At 41.2% G+C, this 25,259-nt stretch overlaps 1 protein-coding gene across 1 annotated transcript; it reads right to left on the minus strand.

The window, feature by feature from the left end:
- Window positions 1–261: 261 nt before the first annotated feature.
- Window positions 262–3,019, minus strand: LOC149222252 (uncharacterized). Its single transcript, XM_089387549.1, has 2 exons — window positions 2,139–3,019; window positions 262–415 (listed from the first exon to the last, which is right to left on the minus strand). The coding sequence occupies exons 1-2, from the start codon at window positions 3,017–3,019 to the stop codon at window positions 262–264; spliced, it is 1,035 nt and encodes a 344-aa protein (XP_089243675.1).
- Window positions 3,020–25,259: the final 22,240 nt, after the last annotated feature.

Below are 25,259 nucleotides of genomic sequence, written 5' to 3' on the forward strand. Positions count from 1 at the left end.
TTTTTTTTTTTTTCCACTGGAAAAATCGTAATCTTTCATTGATTGGAAAAATTACATGTTGTAGATGCATTTGCATATGCTGTATGTTCTTCCACTACACATGTGGGTATCTGTAGATTCCATTACTGTCTATCAAAAAACAAAAACCATCTCGCAGGATGTTTTACATCGCCATATATACATATTGCCTCACAGGGCTGTTAGTTATAATATTTATCAGTTATATACAAAAATAGTTCAAAAATATCAGTTCATGTTTGTTCATGGGCTAGCTGCCCTATGATATTGTGCATCTATGTATGGGCGGTGATAGTACTGATATGCATTTGCGCCCCGCTGCTCCTGTATCATCCACTCGCCTCTGGGAAGTACCGTAGCCTCCTTGGATAGTTGTTCGGCACTGTTGTTGTGTTCCCTGTAGATATGATTGCAAGAGATGTTATTAAACTGTTCTTTCAGTAACTTTATTTCATCCAATATACTGCTGAGTGTGTGCGAGTGGCAAGCAGAAATATTATTGAACCAATCAATGACAATCTCTGAATCCCCGTATATGTTTAAATGCAAGCAGTTATGGCTCAATGCAAAATGAATGAGATGGCAGAGGGTGATGATCTCTGCAAAGTTGTTAGAACCGACACCCAGACCCAGCTTTGCTTTATAGTGCCATCGTTTATTTTCCATATCAGGTTATCTCTGATGAGTGGTATAGCATGGAGGAGTGCTTTCCAAACAGATGATATCCCAGCTTTGGGCCAGGATGGGAGCCGGATCCAATCCATTATTTGATGGGGCCAAATGTATTTGTGATATACAATATGGGTCCATAGATTTTCCCCAGTGATTAGTGTCCATCCCATCTTTGCAGCCAGGGCCTGTGCGAAAGAAGGGAGATCTTTGAGGCCCCAACCTCCCCATTTCTTTGGGATGGCAATCCTCTTCCATCCAATCCATGCAAAGATGCGCTTTTCTATTGACCCATTCCATAAGTACCTATTGCAGGTCTGCTGTAGTCTGGACAGGATGCTGCGAGGGATCCATGCCAAGGCCATCCAGAAGACCGGAGTAGCTTCCAGAACAGATTTGATCAGGACGAGTCTACCAGCTCGTGATAGGTATCTATGGCTCCAGATATTGAGCTTTTTCTCCAGTTTGACCACAAGCCAGATCCAGTCTGCTACTTTAGGGCTAATAGGCTTGATCCAATAACCCAAGTATTTAAGGCCCTGATCCAAGGGGTGTATGCTGTAAGGGAATAGCTGTAGAGCCATCTGGGATTCATGAACAGTGGTTCTGGAGAGAATGATGGATGATTTTGAGTGGTTGCCTGCATCCCAGTGGCAGAGGAGAAGAGGGAGATGATATTCGAGAAAGAACGGGAGTCCCGAGTGCTTCCATCCAGGAAAATCATAACGTCATCCACAAAAAGGAGGTGGGTGAGGAAGCAGTCCACCGATATCTTGAGGCCACTAATGTCTCCATTCCTCTTTGCTGATGCAATAAGCCTACTGAGACCATCCATGACAATAAGGAAGAGGAGGGGAGACAGAGGGCAGCCCTGTCTGAGACCCCTCTCCGAATGGAAGAACTGGGATGCAGATCCATTTATCAACACACTGAAGGAGGGAGTGGTGATGCAGGCCATGATCCAAGTGATAAATCTGTGAGGGAAGCCCAAATGAATAAGGAGCATCTTGATATAGAGCCAGCTAACCCTATCAAATGCTTTAGCTAAGTCAATTTTTAAGATAATGGCTTTGTGGTGTTTTGTCCAGATAGAGTGGAAAGCCTCATGCGCTGTCCCAATAGCTTCATGAATCTGGCGATGTTCCAGGAATGCAAACTGTTGAGGGGCAATGTGACGGGACAGAATGGGGCGAATGCGATTTGCAATGATTTTTGAGATGATCTTGTAGAGTACATTGCAGAGAGAGATAGGACGGTATTCTTCAAATGAGGAAGGGGAGTCAGTTTTAGGGATCAGGGTAATGAAGGTGGAGTTTATTGCATTGTACATGGAGCCTGACATCCTACATTCCTCAACCACCCTTAGAAGATCCTGGCTGATCGTCTCATAAAATGCGATGTAGAATTCGATGGTCCATCCATCCGGGCCAGGGCTGCGCTCCTTCTTAAACCATTTGATGGTGGATTCCAGTTCCTCAGGGGTCACAGGATCGAATAGGGACTCTGCTTCCTCCTCGTTAACAAACCTGGGGAAGTGTCCAGCAATGTTGATAATATCAGCAAGGTTGTTACCTGGAGGTTGCTTGTATAGGTTCCTGAAGTGTGATGATCCCATCTGTGATAGCTTGTTGAAAGTATCAGCCATTCCACCATCGGCCATAGGGAGCTTCCATATTGTATTGCTGGCCTTTCTGCCCTTGGCATAATTGTGAAAGAAGCGAGAGTTTTCATCTCCAGCCTTAAGCCAGGTTTCTCTACTGCGTAGTCTGATAGATTCTTCCCTCTCCCTAAGAATCTTTTGCTTCTGATTTTCCAACTCCACAAGGTGAGCTTTTTCAGCCTCCGATGTGAACCCCAAACCTCTTTCATCAGTGAGGGAGGTTAGCTCAGCTTCAATGTTCATGAGAGTAGAGTTTTCCAGCCGGTACTTATTTCTAGCCCATTCGATAGTGAGTTCCTTGAGCCGTGATAGATTCATACAGAAGCCTTTTGCCAGAGAATCGGCTCTGTCTATTGGGTTGAGAGGCCAGAAGTCCTTAACAAGTTTGATGTAGGAAGTATCCTGAAGCCATCCATGATTGAACTTGTAAGGAGCTTTAGGCTTTTTGTTGGGGCCATTTATTTCCAGGTAGATAGGATGGTGATCTGATATACCACCTGAGCCCACCCATTGTTTGTAGTGATGAAGCCTTTGAAGCAGAGATCCTTTCATCATGAATCTATCGAGTCTACGAGCCAGAGCAGCTTCACCGATCCTTCTGTTCCGCCAGGTGGGAAGGGGTTTGATCATGGGGACATCACTCAGATCATGTCGCTCCAAGAGATCGGTCATGAAGGCAGTGATCGAGTCGATTTGAGCTGTGGCACCCCATGATTCCCCGTACCCCAATGAAAAATTTAGATCCCCCCCATGATCAAGTTCTCTGATGAAAGAATGGAAAGCCCCAGAAGGTTTTGCCAGAATGCTTCACGCTGGTGACACGGGCCATATACATTGATTACCCTGAGGTTGATACCCAGGTCGGCAGAGAAAAGGTCGAGACCCAGAAAGCCCGGTCCCCCCCAAGAGCCTAGGGCCCTAATGGATACAGGGTTATATCCAATAGCTAAGCCACCCGATCTTCCAGAGGAGTCCATGGCCGAGAATTTCCAACCAGGTATGATCGATGATAGAGAGGCCGAAATGGAGTCCTCGGGGCCAAGCGTTTCTTGAAGCATAATAATGTCGACAGGAGATGTTTCAATCAGTCTCTTGAGGGCTAGTTTCTTTGAGGCACTAGCCAGGCCTCTGCAATTGAATGATAGGCACTTCATGGGGGAGGATGGCCGGGGGTGTTCTTTGCTCTAAGTACCCCATCGATAGTAGATTGGCGCCCAATGGCCACCTCTGCCCCCGCCCTTCTGATGGCTTTTGTAAGATCAGATTTACGCCCTCGAGAAGGCAGCAAGGTCAGTCCAAATGTTGAGATGCCCAGGCCGGCGATGTTTGATTGAGATCCCTGGGTGTGTGAGCGAGGGCGAAGGAAGTAAGAGTGCTTTGAGCCCCTAGAAGATGAGGGGGAAGATGCAGGTGATGAGGGCGGTTGAGATGATGTGATAGTAGGGGCAGTGACCAAGGGGGAAGGCATTGAACAAAATGCAGCAGACATGGAAGGAAATGATGATGAAGTCAAAGAGTAATCAGACAATGAAGGATTGAGAGATTTACCCGGAGGTGCTGCCGAAGCGGATGCAGAGGCAGCCCAAGATCTGGTGACTGGAGCTGTAGCACGACCATTAGTAACACTCGGTGCCTGAGGAGTTGCATGCGAGGGAATGCTCGTGGCCGGAACTTGTTGAGCAACCGGAGAGGAAGATCTCGGAGGATAGGCAGTGGGAACTGGAGCATCATCTTTCCTCTGATTTAGCGGACAATCTTTGAAGATATGCCCTACCCTATGGCACCGACGGCATCTGAAGGGAACGCCTTCGTAATCAAGAATATGAACGCGCGTGTATTTGCCCCAATGTAGTGTGATCTTTTCTTCCAATCCTTCACGAGTGTCTAGGTGTACCAGGATCCGAGCTAGCGTTCTATTCCTGGATTCCACGAAGGTTCGATCATAGTCGAGATAAGTCCCCAGAGCATTCCCAATTCGAATGAAAACTTCTTTGTTCCAATATTGGAGGGGAAGTCCAGGAAGACGCACCCATAATGGCCCAGCCCCAATTTGTTCACGCTCGGGATCAAACAGAGGACTCCATCGCTTGAGCAACACTGGTGCCATCTCTATGTGCCAGAATTTGGCCAAGACAAGATCCGTATAATTGTCCTTTGCGAAGTGTAGGGCAAACCAGCCGCGAGGGAGGACATGAACTTCAGGGAGTTCCTTCAGGATCCCACCCCATATTTCCTTCACCCACTGAGTAAGTCGCGTCGCAGAATAAGCACGCCCTTGTACATGTCCCACAAGGATAGAATTTGCCATATTAGTGGCCTCTTCAGCGGCCATGTTCTCACCAAACCAAATAGAAATGTCCCTGGTAGTAGATTTGACGCACTTTGTTCTTTTTTTCCCTATGCGCGGCACAGAAGGGTGATTTATCAAGGGGTCCGGAGAGTAGTCCTGAGGGATCGACCTGGAAGAGCTGACCTTGACGGCGGGGGTTTCAAAACATCCCGAAGGAGAGTGGAGAAGCGCTGCAAAACCAGCCGACGATGGAAAAGGTGGACTAGAAGAGGATGGAGCCGCGAATCAAAGGGGGGCGATGGGGGGATGACAGAAGATAAAAAGCGAAGGGTCCCCGGAGAAAGGGGAGGTAGATCCAGCCCAGCAGAGTCAGATTGGATGGTGCCTTCAGGTGCGCAAGATGGGGGGGGGACCGGGATAGAGACCGCTGGAGAGGGATGCGGTTCAGATAGCAGAGGACCGGAAACTGCAGACGACGAAGCGAAATTAGGGCGGTTGAAAATTACCTGGGAGGATAGTGGGTCTTCGGAGAAATCAATAGCTTCTTTCGTGTCCATACTATCACTGCCAGTGACCGGATCCATGGTGAAAACGACGGTTGTAGCCTTAAAAGTCGGGCCAGGTAAGCGTATCGAGACAGGAGATGGGAGCGGTCTTCAGTCTGGAGAGGTAGGGTTAGGTTGCCTTAACCGGAACCCTCATGGTTAACAGCAGTGCGCGCCGATGCCTGTTGCCCTAACCCAAACCTACGCGGGTGGCTGCAGAGCGCTTTCGCTCCATCTTCCCCCCTCCCTCCAATCCATTTGTGGTTTTTATCATTATTATCATGTAATAAAAATAACAATATTTTTTATTTATATTTCTAACTCAAAAATATGAATCTAATTACTCTTTTATTTCTAATTCTAACTCAAAAACATAAATATAATATATTTAAAACATAATTGTATTTTTAGTATATTTTAATATAATGTTAAGTGACAACATTTCCCTCATACTAAGTTGTAATCACCTTCCTACTCTTAGAGCTGTTGAAAATGCAACAAGATGATGGAGCTTAGTGAAAATAAGTCGCCTTCACTAAGTGGGCCCGCAGGCTATTTTTGGTGCAAAGTCTATTTTTAGACCATGTCTATTTTTAGACATATGGATCATGGTCTATGAGTTGCAAGATATTATTTATTGATGATTGGTCATGCTGGTAAAAATAGATGGACTTCTATTTTTAGACATATGGGCAGAGTCTATTTTTAGACTGCCAATCAAAAAATAGAATAGTCGAATATTATTAGCTCTTAATAATATTTGGACTATAAACATTATCTTATCCTCTTGCAGCACTTCAGTTCGAGCTATGGATGTGGCACATGCAACTGCCAGAAGGAAATACGCTTTTCCTATGGGTTAGTTGAGCTATTGCATGATGGACTTCAGTTAGAACTCAAGTGATTGAGTTTGGTGGAGTTGATGATCAAATATGATTTCAAACGTGTAATCATTGTGTAGTATGGCGGATAACATCTAGCTCAAACTTGAGGATACACACTTTTCATGAGAATATACAAAAAAAAAAAAAAATTGTCATAGATATACTAGAATAACTTAAATACCTATGAAACACAAAATTCTTAACACTTTATCGAAGGTGATTCCATTTCGCATGCTCTATCACCATAGAAAATAAGGCCACATTGAGCTATGAGTGTTTATATTCTAAAAACTGTGTCACTACTAGGTTGAGCCCAAATTTGAGAGCCAAAATTTGGATGTTTGCACATAAATGGAAAAAAATTCACTTTGTTGTTAGTTGTTGTATACTTGTTGCACCGAGAGACACTCTACATCCCAGTATGGGGGAGATGATGGGGGAAATATGCAAGCGTAATGTAAGATTATATGTCAACATTTTTTAAATATTAGCTCTTTTTACATATGGACTTCTAGAAAAATTAAAATATAACAAAAGATTATCTCAACTAAAATTAAAAGATTAAAACTTACAATTTTTTTTAATTGTTTCAACCTTCATAATTTTGAATTTCTTTTGTTGTTTTGATGTGGAGAAAAGTTGACTCAAACTATAAATTTGAACTTCTTCTATTTTTTTGATACAAATAAAAGTTACCTCAACTTCTTCTATTGTTTTGATCCAAAGAAAAGTTACCTCTTATATATATATATATATAGAGAGAGAGAGAGAGAGAGAGAGAGAGAGAGAGAGAGAGAGAGAGAGATTTTTTTTTTCATTTTTTTGTTGCTGTCCAAAGCTTCAAATATATTTTAAAATTATAATAGGTATGAAGTAAAATTTATCATCAGTGACTCAGCGCCCTGAAATGGTTGTTGTGTTTATACGCACCAAACTATACAACCATATTGCAACCATAGTTCCAAGTATTTTCATCTTCTTTTATTATCAATGAATTTCAATCTCATGAATATAATTTAATTTTATCCTAACAATTTATGGTAACAAACCTAACAGTTTATGGTAACAGCCCTAATGTAATATCGCATCTGCCTATTGAAACTTTGATATCGCAAATCATAAAGAGATGTCACATTAAAAACTGCGATTGTGATATTATTGCAAACTGACTGCACCACTATAACATAACTTAATGTGATATCGCATTTGTTGAATCACAAAGTTCAAAAGTGATGACATGTTAAAACTGTCGTTTGCAATAAAGTTGTGGACCTGATTGAGTTATAAAAAGGAGCTTTTTGGAATATCACATCCGTCAGAAGTAGGGGCATCCGTAATGTTAATATTAGAAGACAGAGCATTGCGCAACTTGAAAGGCCTCTGATTTTTATGAAATTGTGATTGTGGAATTAAAGAAATGATGTGGCATGTCGGGACTGCCAGACATCTATTATAATGTGGGTATAGCCTCTCCTATATGATTTTCGTAAATAAACAAGTTTATGATATAATTGGAAAAGGCCCCTCTGATATAATTTTAATATGCGAACTCATAAGTCGGCCTCTCCTCCCAATGAACATGTGTTTTGGTTATTGGTGATACTCGTATAAATACAAGTTAAAACACTTCACTTCAAGTAGGCGAATCGGGCATCTATTACAGAGAAGAAGGACAATTCACAACTCATGAACGTGAGGTAGCAAAAGAAAGGAAGCCAAAGGTTGAGCGAATGAAAGAGGAAGCTAAAGGTTGAGCGAGCGAAGAAGGAAGCCGAAGGTCTAGCGGAAGAAGAAGGAAGCCGAAGGTCAAACATTCTGTTGACTGGGTTATTTATTGAAAGGATCAGACCTGTGTTTGATAGTGATTCAGATAACAGTTCAAAAGGACACTTTGTGGATCTAAGAAGATTATCCGAGTATGAACATGGTCGTTTTAATTGGACACAAAATATGAAACCGTGACAATCACTCCTATGAAGAAGTCACTCCTGAAGTAGTTACTCTTGAAGTAGTTACTCTTGAAGTAGTTACTCTTGAAGTAGTTACTCCTGAAGTAGTTACGGTGATAGTAAGAATAAAGGGTTGAAACAGAGAGCAGTTTTGAAAAGACATTGAGGCCTAGCGTAGATATCTTGTTGATAAGCATCAACATATCTTGAAGATCATGATGCATTATTGAAATCATCATGAGGTAAACTTTGTAGACTTTATTGTGAAGACTCCTTCATATGAAGACAGGTTGTCATTGATGAAGTAGCATGGAGACTACAATGAAGCTGTAGATTGACAAAAACTCAGCGATGAAGATTTTTGGAGTTGTGAATTACTATAAAACATATCTAGACGAAGAATAGCTGTGGGTTGGAGCCAAGAGGGTTGGTGCCTTGAAGGTTGGAGCCTCGAACAAACATGGTAGGTGCCTTGAAGAATAGGGTTGGAGCCCTAGAGGATCGATGTCCTCAAGAAACCAGGTTGGAGCCTATACCAGAGAAGGGTTGGTGCCCTAGGGGTTGGAGGCTCTAAACGCAAGGTTGGTGTTATAGACATTTTTGTGCCTTACAGCATGAAGCATGAAATGTCCATAATCTAAGGGATCCAAAGTCCCTAAACATGTTGTTCCTACCCCTAGAGGAACAAGGCCAGCAAACCACAACACTTAATAAAAGTTCTCCACCTGAAAACACTCAAAAACAAGGCAATTCTGGATCATGTCAACTGCTCCACTGAGCATCTAGGCTGAATGTCAACTGCTCCACTGTCTACCTGCGTCGAATGTCAACTACAAAGAAGACTACCTGCGCTGGGCGAGTTTGGACATGTGGCACAGTCATTCCTCAAGGTGTCAATGCCCAGGAAGCTTCCAAAATGAAACTTGGATCAGGGAATTCGACTGGTGATGAGTAAGAGGTTCTAGATCTCCAAGTGGAAGCAAGAACCTTCAAGTGGACTCAAGAACTGAAGAAGAACTGGAGTGGGAGAGGACACTAGTCACATCTCAGGCTGACTCATCCTCTCTCCAAACTCCTATATATGGATCTCTCTCCCATGAGATCCGGAGGCTGGAATCTTGTGAATGTAAAGAATTGTTGTTGGTTTGAGTTTAGAACTATTGGGTGATTTGCTTTGAAGGAGGTGAAGAGGAGATTTTTTTCTGCTGGGAAGGTGATGCTGGATTGGGCCTCTTATGGCTGTATCACTTCCTGAACCTTACTTCTTCCATTAATAAAGCATTTGAGGTTCTTCTATATGCATGTGTCTCAATGGTGTATTGTTATACTTGTGTATTTGATTTATTCTAATCCTTGAATCAATTATGAATGTATGCTTCTTGTAGTTTCCCTCTCTTGCCATTTTGCAGGATCTTGGTGTAGCTGGGCCAGTGAAAGAGCAAGGAGTTGGGGGCAAGCAGCACGGAGAGAAGATTGGATCAACCATTAGCGAAAGACATCGGTTAGTGGATCTCTTTCTCCCCTCTTTTACATCTCATAAAGAAGTAATCTCAAATAGCTTTGCTTTGATTGTTGCTAAGGAACTATCACCCTTAGAGTGGGATAGGGTCATTCCATATTGGATACTTTTCCCAACAACAAATTGGCGACTCCACTAGGGATCGTATCTTGTTGATTTTTTGTGTTTTTGCTATTAATTTCCTAAACACGGGGAGTACCGAATCGAACTGCATTTGGATCTTTCAAATGCAAAGTAGAGGGCAGCTACTCTAGCTCAGTTTCTAGGCATGTTTATGATTTGAAGAGCTGATCCACAAGGACTCTGAACAACTCTTAGTGATAGTTTTTCATCCTCCTTTGAATCATCCTTTAGTGTGTAATTGATTGGTAGCTTTGATTTGGCCAAAAACTGGTGATTTTTGAGCAATCTGTGACCCGGAAACCAAGAGAAACGAGAGTTTCTCTCTTCATTGCAGGCACTGTGAAGGCAGTCTGCATTTCAACGCAGGTCCCGAAGGGGCTACCTGCGCTGAATGTCAAACTGACAGTGTTGTACCTGCGCTGAACCAGTTAGGCCTTGTGCAACTGGGGTTCTCTGCTTTCTATTGCCCTGTTTTCATCCCTGTTTTTGCAGCCTGTTATCAGTCAATGTACCTATCTGAAACCACCTTTCTTTGCCACTATTCCGCCTCGGTTGTATAAAGAAACTGTATTTGTTCTTTGTGTATTTCTTACATCATTTGCAGTTTCCCATAACGAAAGTGAACTAGTCTTGATGTGGCCTCTTAGATCTAGACCTGTGATAAGTGTCGTTCTGATCTTAAGAGTTAGTTTGTTTGCTGTTCATAGCTGATTGAGCTTTTGCTTTCATCGTATGGTTTGAATTTATGTATTTCTAGTGTTGAAACAAGTAAATCTTAAGGTGTCTTTTGATTTTGGACAAAAGCTTGTTTGCTTTCACTTGAAATTGAATTCAAAGTTATACAACAGCTTTCTTTTTGTAGTACACCAACATTAAGAAAGAGAAAAGAAATACCTGCATTGTGCATGTGCATTTTGACAGCTTGCATGTTGATTTAGGAAAAAGTGCATTAGTGTGTGCTCTATGATCTGTGTGAAAAGATGATGTCTTTCTTTTCCCTCAGTAGTTAAGATTTTCATAAGTTGAAAAGATTGAAAAAGCTTGCTTCTCATCTTTAGACTGCATTTAGGAGTTGTACCATACATCTCGTGGTGATCCAGAAAGGAAAACTTCTAAACAAGATCAACCTAAAATAAATTGAATTTACATAACAACGCTTTGAAACATAACACAAACACATAGAGGTCTAAGCTAGAGACGTGTTCCGACGTCGTTAAACGTGATATCTTAGCGTTGAGTGGTTGGGTGATTCCTCCACGGTGAAGCGATAAGTATTAATACGGACTTGTGCTCCCACGTACCGTCGCGTATATATTGGGATACCCCTATAGGAACAAAGCCTTTATCCATAGGAAGCCGTGTCGGCCACCCTACTGATCGCAATGCAGTGAACACAGCATTCACGAAGATTGACCACCCGTACCATAAAACGTATTCTGTGGTTTTGCGAAAAGTTTGGCACACCCTCTGCCTAGAACTCCAGAGTAGTTTCTTTTGGCCTTTTTCAAACTCTATAACTGAAAAAGTCCATCCGAGCATTTGTCACTTCGGGCTCGTTAAAACATCGAAGGAGACTAGAGTCATCTTTAGCTTTTTCTCGACTCTTAAAAAGTGAAAAAGCAAGTTGTGTCTAAAGCGTCGTTATAAAATTTATTTTAAACAGAACATAATCACCTCCTATTCCTGCGTTGATCTGTAGGTTGAGAACATGGAACACACCAACCAAGGAATTCCCCATGATGGAAATCCTATTCCTTTCTCCTCTTGGGGAGAAGTTGGTGCGCCCCACATGGCCACATTGTCGCTTCCAGGACTGACAATTGGCCTGCCAATCTGGCTATTCTCAACCAATGTAGTTCAGAATACCATGGTTCCTGAACAGTCGAGTCAACAGTTAGATCAGTCTAGAGCTGCCCACCAGCCTTCTACTTCCTATAACTCTTCCTCCAATCCTTCATCTTCGCAAGGTAGAGCCGGCAAAAGCCAAGCTCCCATGGAGAAGAAGGAGAAGAAGAAGAGAGAGAAGAAGAAGAAGGAGCCTAAGGTGACTGGGGGCAAGCAAAAGACATCTGACAAAAATCCACACACAGCACAGACCGGGCCTAAATCGCCATGTGTCATATGTAGAGGAGACCACTTCCATAGAGATTGTCCCTGTATTCCCCGGATACTAAGGGACTGGTCCTGTCGTTTGCACAGTTCGGGAGCATCAACCTCTGATAGCCATGTTGAATGCTTACCGTCAACCAGCGAAAGTGAAGGTTCAAGACAAAGAGGGGGAGCAAGATCCCCCTGCAGACTGTGTGAAGGCGATCACGCCATCCACCGTTGTCCCTTCTTAAACGAAGCGAAGAGAGTTTTGGAAGATCGTCCGGTTTCACCGTTGAGACTTCCTCCTGGATACAAAAAACTCGTGCCAAGTCCTTCGTTGGTTGAGAATACAGCTGGCCCGCTCAAGTGGTCAGCTGAAGCGTCAGTCATTGAAAATGAACCTACTGAATCCAGACCGGACGAAAGTCCAAAGGTCGAAACGGCAGTTGACCCGGTTCTCCCTTCAGAAGTTTCATCTTCAAATGACACCGTCACTGAAGATTCATCTTCAAATGACACCCTCACTGAAGAGAATAAGGATGACACCATCCAGATTATTTTCATCAACACAGACTCTGACGAGCGTCAGGGCAATGCGCCCATTCCTTTATCGCAGGAAGGAACATCGCCAGGGTCATATCCGGCCGTGTATTCAGTCCCACCACCAAGCAACCTGGTTGTGTCCTTTGATTGGAACCAACTAGGCAGACCCCGGTTGCCAGCCAGTATACCATTCAGAATCATAGTCCAAATATACAGAATGGTAATGGCTGGCACTATCATTGATGAAGGGGCATCTGTGAGTATCCTTTCCTCTGTTGCTTGGAAAGCAATGGGTTCCCCGGCGCTTTTGCCTGAGATAAGAAATCTCTCGGGTTTCGATAAAGGAACCAGTCGACCATTAGGGATCCTCCCCAATGTGCCCATTACATTGAAAGGGAAGGCCGTTCAAATGAACGTGATGGTCGTTCAAGGACCCTTGGATTATAACCTACTCCTTGGACGAGACTATATATATTGCATGGGAGCAATAGTCTCCTCACTCTTTAGAGTAATGTGTTTTCCACACGAAGGAAGAATGGTCAAGCTCGTAGACCAACTTTCATTTCCGGGATCGCGCATCGCAAATAGTCACATACCAACCCTGAATGGTCTTTTCAATCAAGAAATGTCTCCACCCCCAGTCCTTCTTCCCGATGAATGCGAGTGATTCGGAAAGATGGGACTGGAACCCAGGGGGCATGCGTCCTGGTCTGCTTCGGGCAGAGAAAACCTCAGGTATAGGGTAGGTTTCCGCGGGAGAATATGACTAGTCCGTACCCCGTCCGTAGAGGAAGAGGGGTTGTTCTGGAACAAGATTCTTTTGTCAAAGTTATGTGTTTGACGGAACAGGGTCATTCACCGTTGTCTATTTAGGTAGACATTGCTGAGGAAGTGTTTTGTTGAAAGAATAACAAGACAATCTTTGGGTAACCTGAAAGAGGTAGGCCTCTCCGGTAAAACAAATGTTTTATCTGCAAATTGAGGGGTAACCTTGAAATCGTACTTTATACCTAGGGGCATGCAAACCTTTTGGAATGCAAGCAAGGGCGGCTATTTGTTTTTTAAATTTTTAGGTCTTCCCTTTAAACCTGTAGGTCTAACCCTTTAAACTCGTAGGATTAGTCGCAGCCGAACTTGCATAAAGAAAGGATGTGGGGCAAAAATCTAAAAGTTGCCGTTATTTATAGGAGACATTCTTATCTTATGACTGGTATAAACGAGCAGTTTTAGCAAAGTTCATGCTCGTTAAAAAATAAACGCACAATTGAGCAGTTTTAGCAAGAGTTCATGCTTGTTAAAAAATAAATGCACCTGTGAGCAAGCTTCCCCCCAGAGTTCAAGCTCATCCAGAAAAAATGAACCGGTAAATAACCATTTTAGACCGTAAATTCATCAGCCATAAAAGCCTTGGTCGTGTTTGCACCATCACCTCCACTTTTCATTTGGTCGATCATTCACCTCCACTTGATTGTTTACCTATTTTGAGGAACAGCTGCGAAGAGTGATTTCACCTAGCCATCCTTGTGACACTGCCGTGATTGGAAAATTCCAACCTGTACCTGGAATCTGCTGCTATCCCTGTTTATCACTCGTCCCTCAAAATACGAGTCTTCTTTGAGCTCTTTTCTCCTGACTCGTAAAATATGAAAAGTTTTCCGAGTTTTGGCCTTCCAGCTCGTTAAAATGACCGGAAGATCTATCCCTCCTCTAGATTTTAATCTTTTTGGACCTAAGGGATTATTGCACAAAAAGATCGAGTGCTTGTCTAGTTCGGCTCGATAAAACTATCGAACATTCATCCCTTCTGTAATGTTTTATACTTTTTTAGACTTAAGGGATTAGATGACGAAAAAGGACCTTTGGAGTTAACTTTACGTACCTTTTTAGACTCTCTAAAAATGAAAAGGACCGAGTTGTCTTTGTCGCTAGACTCGTTAAAATGCATTAAATAGCGACAAACTTGTCTTTAGACGAGAACGAGTTTCCCTATCGCTAGGCTCGTTAAAACATAGCGATGGGCTTGCCCGAAGGGCAAGTTATAGAACAAGCATATGTTATCCTCCTCAAGCTTGACAAAAATAAAGAGGTACTGGTCAGAAATGACTGGGGAAAAATTGAGAGAACCTCAAAGCTTTAATGGTAGCAAGTCGCTCTTGAACATGACACTTTTCCTACGTACCACATCGGGTTGGGTTGTTTCATTCACCGGTCTCATCACCATGGTCTCGCCAAACCATCCACATTTGGGGTAATGCTACCGATCCATCGCATCAGTGTCGTTATATGTTCAAGAGATGTTGTTCAGAAAGAGTCAACTGTGTCCCATCCACTACCATACATCATCTTTCATCCTTTCATGACCGCCACCCAGAATCATATTTCACAGATCATTTTCACCTTCATCACAATAATTAGCTCCGTTCCGTGTCACTGATGTGGGATTCATTAAGGCCCTCCTTTGACGGATCGCTTCTTGTCGACTTCAGCTCATTATCCAAGAAGCTGATCTAGGAACAACCCCCTCAGTACTTTGAAGCTTGCATGCCTCAATGGCAAGTTTCTCACTTCCGGCGACAGGTATACATCAATGACCTTCGACCGAAAGATTCTGCGTGGTGTTCGACGCCAAGTCCTTTATTCACACCACGTGGATTGTACTGCCGTACCTTGAGGGTCATCATCATTATCGGTGATTCCTCTTGCGCTTGTTAACAGTTTACATCATTGACTGGTAATCAAGCGATGTCTTTCCATGTTCGACTCCAAGAAATTCTCACATGGATGTACTTAGAGTGAAGATCGGACGAGTTTGAAGACCCCGGATCTAGTTTCATCCATCCGGGCTGCGATATATATTCAGGAAATAAAGACATTGACATGTGCAGCAGATGATCATCCTACTCAAAGGATGATAATTTCAACAGAGAATTATCAGTCTACCATCAGACGATTGTCTGTTCTATGTACAGAAAAATGTATTTATAAAGCTGAGCATGGGAATGCCCGCCTCGGCTAGATCATGAAAGCAGTATGAAAAATAATGTATCGTATTGTATCTTATTACAAGTCACCTCTCAGCGATTGAATGAACTTCGGATCCTCCTGATAAAGCATTTCACCCGATAAACGACCTCACACTTTAGGGGGCAACTGTTATAGACATTTTTGTGCCTTACAGCATGAAGCATGAAATGTCCATAATCTAAGGGATCCAAAGTCCCTAAACATGTTGTTCCTACCCCTAGAGGAACAAGGCCAGCAAACCACAGCACTTAATAAAAGTTCTCCACCTGAAAACACTCAAAAACAAGGCAATTCTGGATCATGTCAACTGCTCCACTGAGCATCTGCGCTGAATGTCAACTGCTCCACTGTCTACCTGTGTTGAATGTCAACTGAAAAGAAGACTACCTGCGCTGGGTGACTTTGGACATGTGGCACAGTCATTCCTCAAGGTGTCAATGCCCAGGAAGCTTCCAAAATGACACTTGGATCAGGGAATTCGACTGGTGATGAGTAAGAGGTTCTAGATCTCCAAGTGGAAGCAAGAACCTCCAAGTGGACTCAAGAACTGAAGAAGAACTGGAGTGGGAGAGGACACTAGTCACATCTCAGGCTGACTCATCCTCTCTCCAAACTCCTATATATGGATCTCTCTCCCATGAGATCCAGAGGCTGGAATCTTGTGAATGTAAAGAATTGTTGTTGGTTTGAGTTTAGAACTATTGGGTGATTTGCTTTGAAGGAGGTGAAGAGGAGATTTCTTTCTGCTTGGAAGGTGATGCTAGATTGGGCCTCTTATGGCTGTATCACTTCCTGAACCTTACTTCTTCCATTAATAAAGCATTTGAGGTTCTTCTATATGCATGTGTCTCAATGGTGTATTGTTATACTTGTGTATTTGATTTATTCTAATCCTTGAATCAATTATGAATGTATGCTTCTTGTAGTTTCCCTCTCTTGGTGTAGCTGGGCTAGTGAAAGAGCAAGGAGTTGGGGGCAAGCAACACGCAGAGAAGATTGGATCAACCATTAGCGAAAGACATCGGTTAGTGGATCTCTTTCTCCCCTCTTTTACATCTCATAAAGAAGTAATCTCAAATAGCTTTGCTTTGATTGTTGCTAAGGAACTATCACCCTTAGAGTGGGATAGGGTCATTCTGTATTGGATACTTTTCCCAACAACAGTTGGTGCCTTGAGAAGATGGGGTTAGTTCCCTAGAGGTTGGAGCCTCACAAAATACCAAGTTAGTGCTTGGAAACAGGTTGGAGCCTCGGGAATTGAAGATTGGTGTCTTCATCAAGGGTTGGAGCACTTTATATTTTACTTGATTCATTATAAATATTATATTAATAAAAACATTTATTCCTATTGCTCATTTTGTTTTCTAAATATAATTGATTTAACTATTAAAAGTAACAATTGAAAAGGAATACTGATTCACCCCCTTCTCAGTATTTCCAACAATAGTTTTCAGAGCCATTACCTTCACACAAAGCCTAACAACTTGAAGGTTGATCAATTAGAACACAAATGGTGAAGCCAAGGAAGAAAGTCTCCAATCCTCCTAAAGATGTGTCTCCCCCAACCACCAAAGTTGAAATCAAACAATTTGTGAAGGCTCCATTGTTCAATGGAAACTTTGATATATGGGAAGAAAGTATGAGGAATTTCTTAAAGACTCAAGGCATTGAAGTATGGAAATCAGTGATTTTTGATAGCATGATGGATGAAGAATCCAAGGAGTACAATGCAAAAGAAATGAAGAAAATCTTATATGGGCTATCGAATTATATAAAGGACAATTAGAAAAGTGTTTGTTAGCAAAGGGTGTATGGGACAAACTTCATGATCTTCACTCAAAAGGAGCATTGACAATGATCTCTAGTCAAGAAGATGATGGAAGGAAAGAAGGAAATCCAGAACCCATCATGGAAGCTGAAAATAAGAATGATGACATCAAGGCTAAATAAGACCTAGAAGATGAAGAGAATGAAAAATATTTTGAAGAAGATCTCCTAACTAAAATTATGGCTGCCATGGAAGAGATTATCAGTTTGAAAAAGGAAAATGAGGAACTTAAGAAGAAAGCACTAGCTGGTGACCAAGACGAAACAAAGAAGGAAGTTGACCTTGACAAAGTCTAGTTGCATTTGCAAAAGGAACGCCTTACTTGAGCCTATCAGAAACTCAGACCACCATTACCAAGGTTGTGGGAGACAATGCATTTAAGCTCAACATTCCCCCATTCCTTGGCCTACACCCAATGTTCAATGTGGACCGCCTTCGACCATACTTCTCACGATTGCTAGACACATCAGACATTACAGAACAACTCACACCTACAAAGTTAAATCCAGATTGCACCGAACAAGCCACAACAGATCGGATCATGGAAATGCATATCAAGAAAACCCGACAACAATGGATCCAACTATATCGAATTGTAAAAGCAGGAAAACTCCTTCACCAGGGCAAGTGGCTCACCAGGGACCAAGTTCAGCAAAAGTTTCCTCATCTCATGGAGGAACGCAATGCAATGGGGACCGTTGCTTCCTAAGGGGGGAGGAATGATCCAGGTAGATATTGGTGGCCACCAGCCTATTCCACTTGGACCCCCACCATTGTTTCTTTCAATTTTTCAGTTTCCTTATTTGTAGCACAATTTACTATTTTTGGTAGTTTTTCGGGACCTGAACTTCTAGAATTGTTTTGAGGCCCTAAATAATGTTTTTTTTGGGAAAAATGGGACCAACATGGGTCGTAGATTGATGTTGGTCATTCAAAAGTTGTAGTCCTCAGATAGATCTTTCTGACAAGGTATTGTGCGCGTCAAACATAGATCGTATGCCAAAGTTACGATGCCAGGAAGTTGATGTACCAATTTACCCAAACGGGGCCCATAGTTTGGTGCTTCATCTCCTAGGGCTATATTTTTGGATGTTTATGGTTTTCCATTGCTTCTCAATAATAAATAGGCCTTTTAACCTGATTGTAACACAGTTCAGAGGCATGTAGCTGCCACATCTCTTCTCAGAGATAAGCTATCATCACCTGAGCTAGTCTTATTTTCATTTTGTTTGTAAGAATATTTCAGTATTTGATATTAATGAAATGAGGTGTTATTTCTACTACATCTTTGTATTTATGGTTATATCTGTAATTTGTTGCATTCCTGTTTAAATCGGATCAACAAAAGTCTAATATGAGTTGATATGCTAAACACAAGGAATCAAGAATGTTTGATTGGTTGTAAAATCGAAATGTTATAACTCATACATATATTAATTTAGTAACGAATGATGAATGTATAGACAATTAATATGCACAAGAATGAAAGGGGAAGGGATCCATAGCTAATTCAAGAAAGAAAACTGGGTCATAACCCTGCTAGAAAATTTAAGGAAATTTATTTCTTGATTTGATAAAATTTCTATGTTTATTCACATGATGAGATTCTAATTAACTTGGAAGCCTGCCTTACAACACTAAGTTAGAAGGACGATGTGCATAAAGGATCAGTTATGAGGGATTGACTAGATCAATATGAACTAGTTGGATAACAATTTTATAGTTGCACAAGTGACTTGAGAAGGGAGTTTTCCTAAATGAAATTGTGTTGGCTCACATATATATTTTTTATTTTATGAAATAATGATTTATAAGAACATAAGAAAGGGGCGTAATCATTGCTAGTTCATTTACAAGATCATTTGTTGAGAGCCATCATAGTAGGAGGATAATTAATTTATTTTTTTAAGATATTTTTACTGTTTGAATGATATGTAAATAGAAGTTTTACACTCAATGTTTTGGGTAACACACAAAATTTATCTAATGGATTCCATGTCACATGGAATATCGATTGGGAAAGAGTGCAAGAATGATTTATTGTTGTTAATTGCCATTATAAGTGTGCACATGATATGCTTGGGCCTATGAGCCGGTCATGTGAATATTTGGAAACAATAGAGATTGAAAGTTAACTCTACAAATAAAAGCATATGAATAGATATATGGCAAAGAAAAATGTTAGAATTTGTAAATTAGATACCTAATGCAAATGCGTTTATGGAAATTTCATTGAAACTTGTATGCAACTGAATTGATGGAGTTGTGACTAATATATGGATTCGAGTTAATTCCAAGGATAATTGAATATTGCAACAACAGGTATGTTACAAGCCATTGGGACTCCTTCAAAATTCCAAGTGAAAGTGCTTGTTATGGTATCCAAGTAAGTGGGACAAGTGGTAAGAAAAGGTAAAAATGTAAAGGAAAGGAATTGGGTAAGAATTCCATTCAATGGAATTTGATATCTTTTGTTTCATAATTAATGCATTTATTGCATGGATGCCCAGGAAGGGGATTGTTAAGGTAGGAATCCTTTAGTGTGAAATATTTCAATAACTTGTATGATGCATGCTAAATGAAATAGAAAATTAATAACTCATGAATTTAAAGATATGAAACTCTCAATTTTGGCTCTTTGGGTTTCTAGAATAATTGTTTTATTTCATTATGAAGTGCTTCAAATGTTTTTGGTGCACAGATATGATGCTATGATAGTTTCATTTTAGTCTGTTTGAAATTAGATGGACCGATAGAATTGTTATATGTGCAATAAATATGCGATCACTTCAGGATCTTGTGCGTATTTGTAATAAAGAAATTGTATGTATAAACACTAACAAGTGTTTGTCTTATTGGAGGATCAAATTGCAGCTGAAATGATGGAACTATGTGTGAAATAGAAGCCACTATGACAAAATATCACCACTTGCAAAGGAGACCAAAAATATGATTAGAATTCTCATGCTAATGAGACCTGACTTTTGAATGAAGAAAAGTTGGTTAATTAAAATTTCTAGTTTGAATATTTGAGTTAATCTCATGGAAACTAAATATTGTGACACAGGTGAAACAATTGAGCATGGAGCTTTGAAAGGAGAATATCGTGATGGCATTACAACTTTGTGCCACTTTGATTACCTCATGGGAGCAAGTCACAACCAATACCTTCACTATAAGACTCCATGAGTACTGCAGTGGAACACGCTAGACCATCAGTTGGCCTCCTTGCATATTACAGTAGAGCATTCCATACAGGCACTTGGCTATTAGAATCTAATGATTACCCCATGCAAGAAATCCCTTGGATAGGTAGATTGCCTAAAATGGGGTTTCTTAAGTCTATAAGGGTGAGTAGTTGATTGGGGCCCATGCAGGAAAACCATTGGATAGGTTGACTACTCGGAATGGGGGTTTGCTAGACCCATAAAGGTGAGTAGATGATGGGAGGAGAAATATTCCCGACGCTCACTGGGATGTGAGCACGAGGGGGGTTGTTTAGTAAATATGGAGCTTGTTTGATAAAGATGAAGCTTGTTCGATAAAGACAAAGTTTGTTCGAAAAATAATAAGTTGGACTTATTACTTATGAAGACAAAGAAAACAAAGAATAACCATAAAGATAAATATATGTTTAAATAATTATCTGTTGAAATTGTGGTTTAATTGATTTACAAATTTTATGATTAATCTCATAAGAATTGTATGCTTATGATATAGGTGAGTTTTTCAACTATGACAAATGTGGTGTGTTATTAGAGAAATCTAGTGGGATGCCTTGGTTGTGAGACTCCATCAATATTCTTCCTATGTGAGAAATCCTTGTTAAGGATTGGATCACCCGATGGACTAGAGAGGAAGAGAAGGGGATACCTGAAATTGGAAGGTGTGTGATTGCAAGGAAGAGGAAAAATGAGTAAATTGGTTTTCAAGTAGTCACGTGCATACTCATTGGGATCATACATGCATTGGGTGTGTCCCAATAAGCAATGAGTTGAGTTTATTTCATGTGGAAGCCTTGAGGACAATGAATGACATGGTTGGTCATGACAATTCAGAACATGGAAAATGTCATGGATGTAAGAAGTATAAGGCTCAGATTTTTTCTCTATTCTTTTTTATAGAACACCAAGGATGGTGTTCCTTTAACAAGATGTGGTTTGTAACAAGCCTCATTTTACCCCTGTTTTTGTAATGTTAAAATTGTGACTGTGTAACGCCAACAAGAAGGCCATGGCTGGCTAAGAAATTATGTGTAAACATCAAATAAATTAAATGTGAATTTTAATTGGCTGGCCTGAATGGAGGGACAAACAGATTCAATGCTTTGAGGGGGTTTCCTAATATGTTCCTATTAGTTTTTGTAGTATCCCCAAAGGAAAATTAACAGTAAATATTCAAAGAAAAATAGACAACACATCACAAAAACTAGAACAAACAATCAGACCACGAAAATGCTTCCACAATAGCATTTTCTACTCATTTTTATTAAATGGAAAGATGTACAATCAATGCGTTGGAATGTGTGCACATGGGCTTGCTTTTAGAAAGCTATCAAAACCCACAATGATCCCTGAATCATCCTTCTCCAACCCCTGTCAATTCGGCCTAACTCATGCGCTGTAAAACCCAGAAATGTTGTCGTTGCTTGAAATGAAGAGCTGCTAAAGCCCTCTCTATTGATTAGAAAATTTGGGGAATTTAATCTTGGCCTTTACTCAAGAAACCCATAATAACCCACGAAGGATTTTGCCAAAGCTTGACTCTCAAATTACGACCCGCTTGAGCTTGCCTAGCTCTCCAACTGGGAAATTCGGCCACCTGAATGATCTGCTGTTGAAATGGATCCAAAATACCTACAAAACCTATTAAAAGGCTTCCCAATACTTCCCACCAATTCTCCAACTCAAATTCCCTTATCTCCCCACACTCCTAGAGTGCCTCTATCAATAACTGTGTAGTCCTTGCACTGTTGTGGCTCTCTTTGCTGCTGAAAATCGACCTCGTGTTGTTGGTGTGGATTATGTTGAAGAAGAACTCCATCCTTGGGCTAGCAGTCGAATTCCATCGAATCAAGGGCTGGGATTTCCGGTTGGAAAACCTAGTGTGCTGAAAAACACATGTGGATTTGGCTCACTTCTCAACCATGCTCTTGTCAAAGACAAATTCAAAAATGATAAATGATAACAAAAAATGAAATCTCCTCCCTCTTTTATCGAATTTCCTCCAAGGATTCCCATGTGGGCCCACATCAACTTCCACCCACCTTCTTTGAGCCAATGAGAGTGTATTCTCCTTGTCGGCTGAAAATGTCTTTGTAGTGGCCCCCATGTTCCACCAAAGACACAATTTTTCATCAATCTTATATTTGGAGTGCCTCTTAGGAAAAAAATCAAATATGGGCCCCCTAGGCCCCATTTTTCCTAAGTGAGATAATGTGAGTGCCAAAATTGATGAAAATTTCGATATTCCCTTAGTGAAACACTAAGCAGGAATATCACAGTCCTCCCCGCCAAAACATTGCTTGTCCTCAAGCAACTACAAAGAAGGATGCTGTAGTATTTGTTCCCCCTCCCAGGTGGCATCCTCATCTGGTAGATTCCTCCATCGAATCAGAAATTCCCTGATGACCCTGTTATGCAGGTGCCTCTCTCTGGAATCCAAAATGGCCTCTAGTTCCAACACTAAATGGCCTTCATTGTCCATAGGGGGTAGCTTTGTAGTAGCGGTGAACTGCTTCCCTAGTGCCTTCTTGAGGCAGGACACATGAAAAATGTTGTGCACCTAGCTCCACGGTGGTAGATCCAACTCATATGCTACCTCCTCCACCTTTCGAGCAACATGATAAGGCACATAAAAGCAGAGTTTGAGTTTCTCAACCCCCTTTTGCTTGAATGTAGACTGCCTGTATGGTTGGAGCCTCAAAATGACCAAGTCCCCAACTTCAAACTGCCTTTCAACTCTGCCCCTATCTGAATAAAGCTTCTGTTGATTCTGGGCCATTTGTAGATTGTCTTTTAGAGCCCTCAAGATGTCTTGGCTCTCTTGTATCTAGTCCTTCACCCTTGGGGGCCTGCTATCTCAAAGCATAACGTCAGTAAAAGACAATGCATCATAATCATATAAGGCTCGAAATGGTGACATGCCTATAGACATGTGATGTGTAGTGTTGTAGCAGTATTCCCATAAATTCAACCATTGTATCCATGCCCTCTGCTACCCTGTCACATAGTTACGCAAGTAGCCCTCCAACCACTTGTTAACTATCTCTGTTTGTCCATTTGTCTATGGGTGCTAACTAGTACTCGAGGTGAGTTCCATACCCACCAATCTAAATAACTCCTGCAAAGACTCACCCATGAATGTGTTGTCTCGGTCACTGACAATGGTCTTGGGGAGACCACGTAGCCAAAATACCTCCCTGAAAAACAATTCGGCCACCTGTGAGGCCCAATACCAGGCTAGAGTGGTGGAGAAATGAGTGTACTTCATGAAGCGATCCACCACCATGTATATGCATTCCTTTCCCTGTATTATGGGCAACCCGGTGATGAAATTCATCAATATATTTTCCCATTTTCCCTCCGGATTGGGAAGCGGTTGTAGTAGACTAGTGGGGTGTGTCCTCTCTCCCTTGTTCTGCTAGCATGTGTCACACTCAAGTATGTGCCTCAGAACATCCTCCTTGAGGCCCTTCCATGCAAAGCACTCCTTAATGGTCTGATACGTCTACGTAAACCCCTAGTGCCCTACTAATGCTGAAACATGGAAAAACTACAGAATCTTCTCCCTCAGTAGGGAGTTGGGTACCAAGTAAATCCAGTCTCGGTAGTAGATCACCTAGTTCATCACCCAATATCGGTCATCCATCACAAACCCATCAAGGATCTCACTTGCAAGCTCATCCTTGGAGTACTCAATGAGTAATTGGGTCCTCCAATCAGGGGAAAAATTCATCAAGGACAAGGTGGATTGTCTCTTGGACAAAACGTTATCTTCTACAATGTCCCCAGGCTAAGGAGGAGATCGAAAGAGGTAACCTCAAACCACTTTCAATTTCAATAGCTAGCCTTACTGAGCCAGAGAGGGATATCTCTAAGGATTTGTTAATCAATAACTAGAAAAGAATTGGATTTTAGGCTAGATATACAAATCTTGTTTGAGTATTTGAGAATTTAGGGTTTTTAGTTTGCTGGACTAGGGATTAGAGCAAGTAATTAGGTCAAAGCCTCAAGTGTACAATAACAAGTATGAAGGCGAGATAGATATCAGTTTGTTATGGTGAACTTAATATTTAGTCAATGTAGTATAGGTCTGAGAGTTTAAGAGAACATAATGAGCATGTATAAGCATGAATTCATTAGTCATAGAAGAAAAGAAACACAAGCATGATTTTCCACATAAACAGAGCTTAAATCTAAGAATTTTTCCTATATGATTGCAAGGAAAACCATAAGAAGAAGGTAAATCATGAAAAGAGAGATGATTTCATCAATTAGAAACTGATCTGAAAGGAAACTAACACCATAGACTCACTGAACAAGTATTCCTGAAATATAGCTGCAACTGCTCCTTGATTAGCTATAAGAAAACATAAGATACAAGCCTCTCCACAAATGTCCAACCCATCTCACTGAAAGAGAAATAATACATATACACTCAAAACAACAATTTCCCCACCTTCAGGGGTTGAATCCTTAGGTGGTGGAACAGTTACCAAGAATCTATCAACAAACTAGTGAGAGTAAGAAGGTCAAACACAAACTCATGTTTTAGACTTCAATCTATGTTTTTCTACCTTTATGAGGCTCTAATTAAACACTAAAACCACTTATCATGCCTATTAACTCAATAATTACATCATAAAGTCATTAAAATATCCAAATTACATCACAAAAACAAAATCTAGCGAAATTTGCAAGTGAAAAAGTCAGCTACAAGTATAAGCGTAGCGCATTCTGCAATAAGCGCAACACCAACTTGCAGGCAGTTTTTGGAGGTCTTCTACAAGTCAAACTTGAAAAGTAAGAGAACGGCCAACTGAAATTTTCTCTCTAGTTTCGATATCAACTCAAATTTTTAGAAATGGAGCATGAGAAGGCCTTCAAAAATCCAT

The sequence above is a fragment of the Pinus tabuliformis genome, chromosome Q (genome assembly GCF_031772625.1).
Source record: "Pinus tabuliformis cultivar Carrire ecotype Pingquan chromosome Q, CPIR1, whole genome shotgun sequence".
Classification (NCBI taxonomy): Eukaryota; Viridiplantae; Streptophyta; class Pinopsida; order Pinales; family Pinaceae; genus Pinus; species Pinus tabuliformis.

Coding starts and splice junctions, on each gene's coding strand:
- LOC149222252 (XM_089387549.1), bottom strand. CDS start 3,019: ATGACCGATCTCTTGGAGCGACATGATCTGAGTGATGTCCCCATGATC. Junction 416..2,138: donor CTGGAATCCACCATCAAATG/GTTTAAGAAGGA, acceptor TCATATCTACAG/GGAACACAACAACAGTGCCG.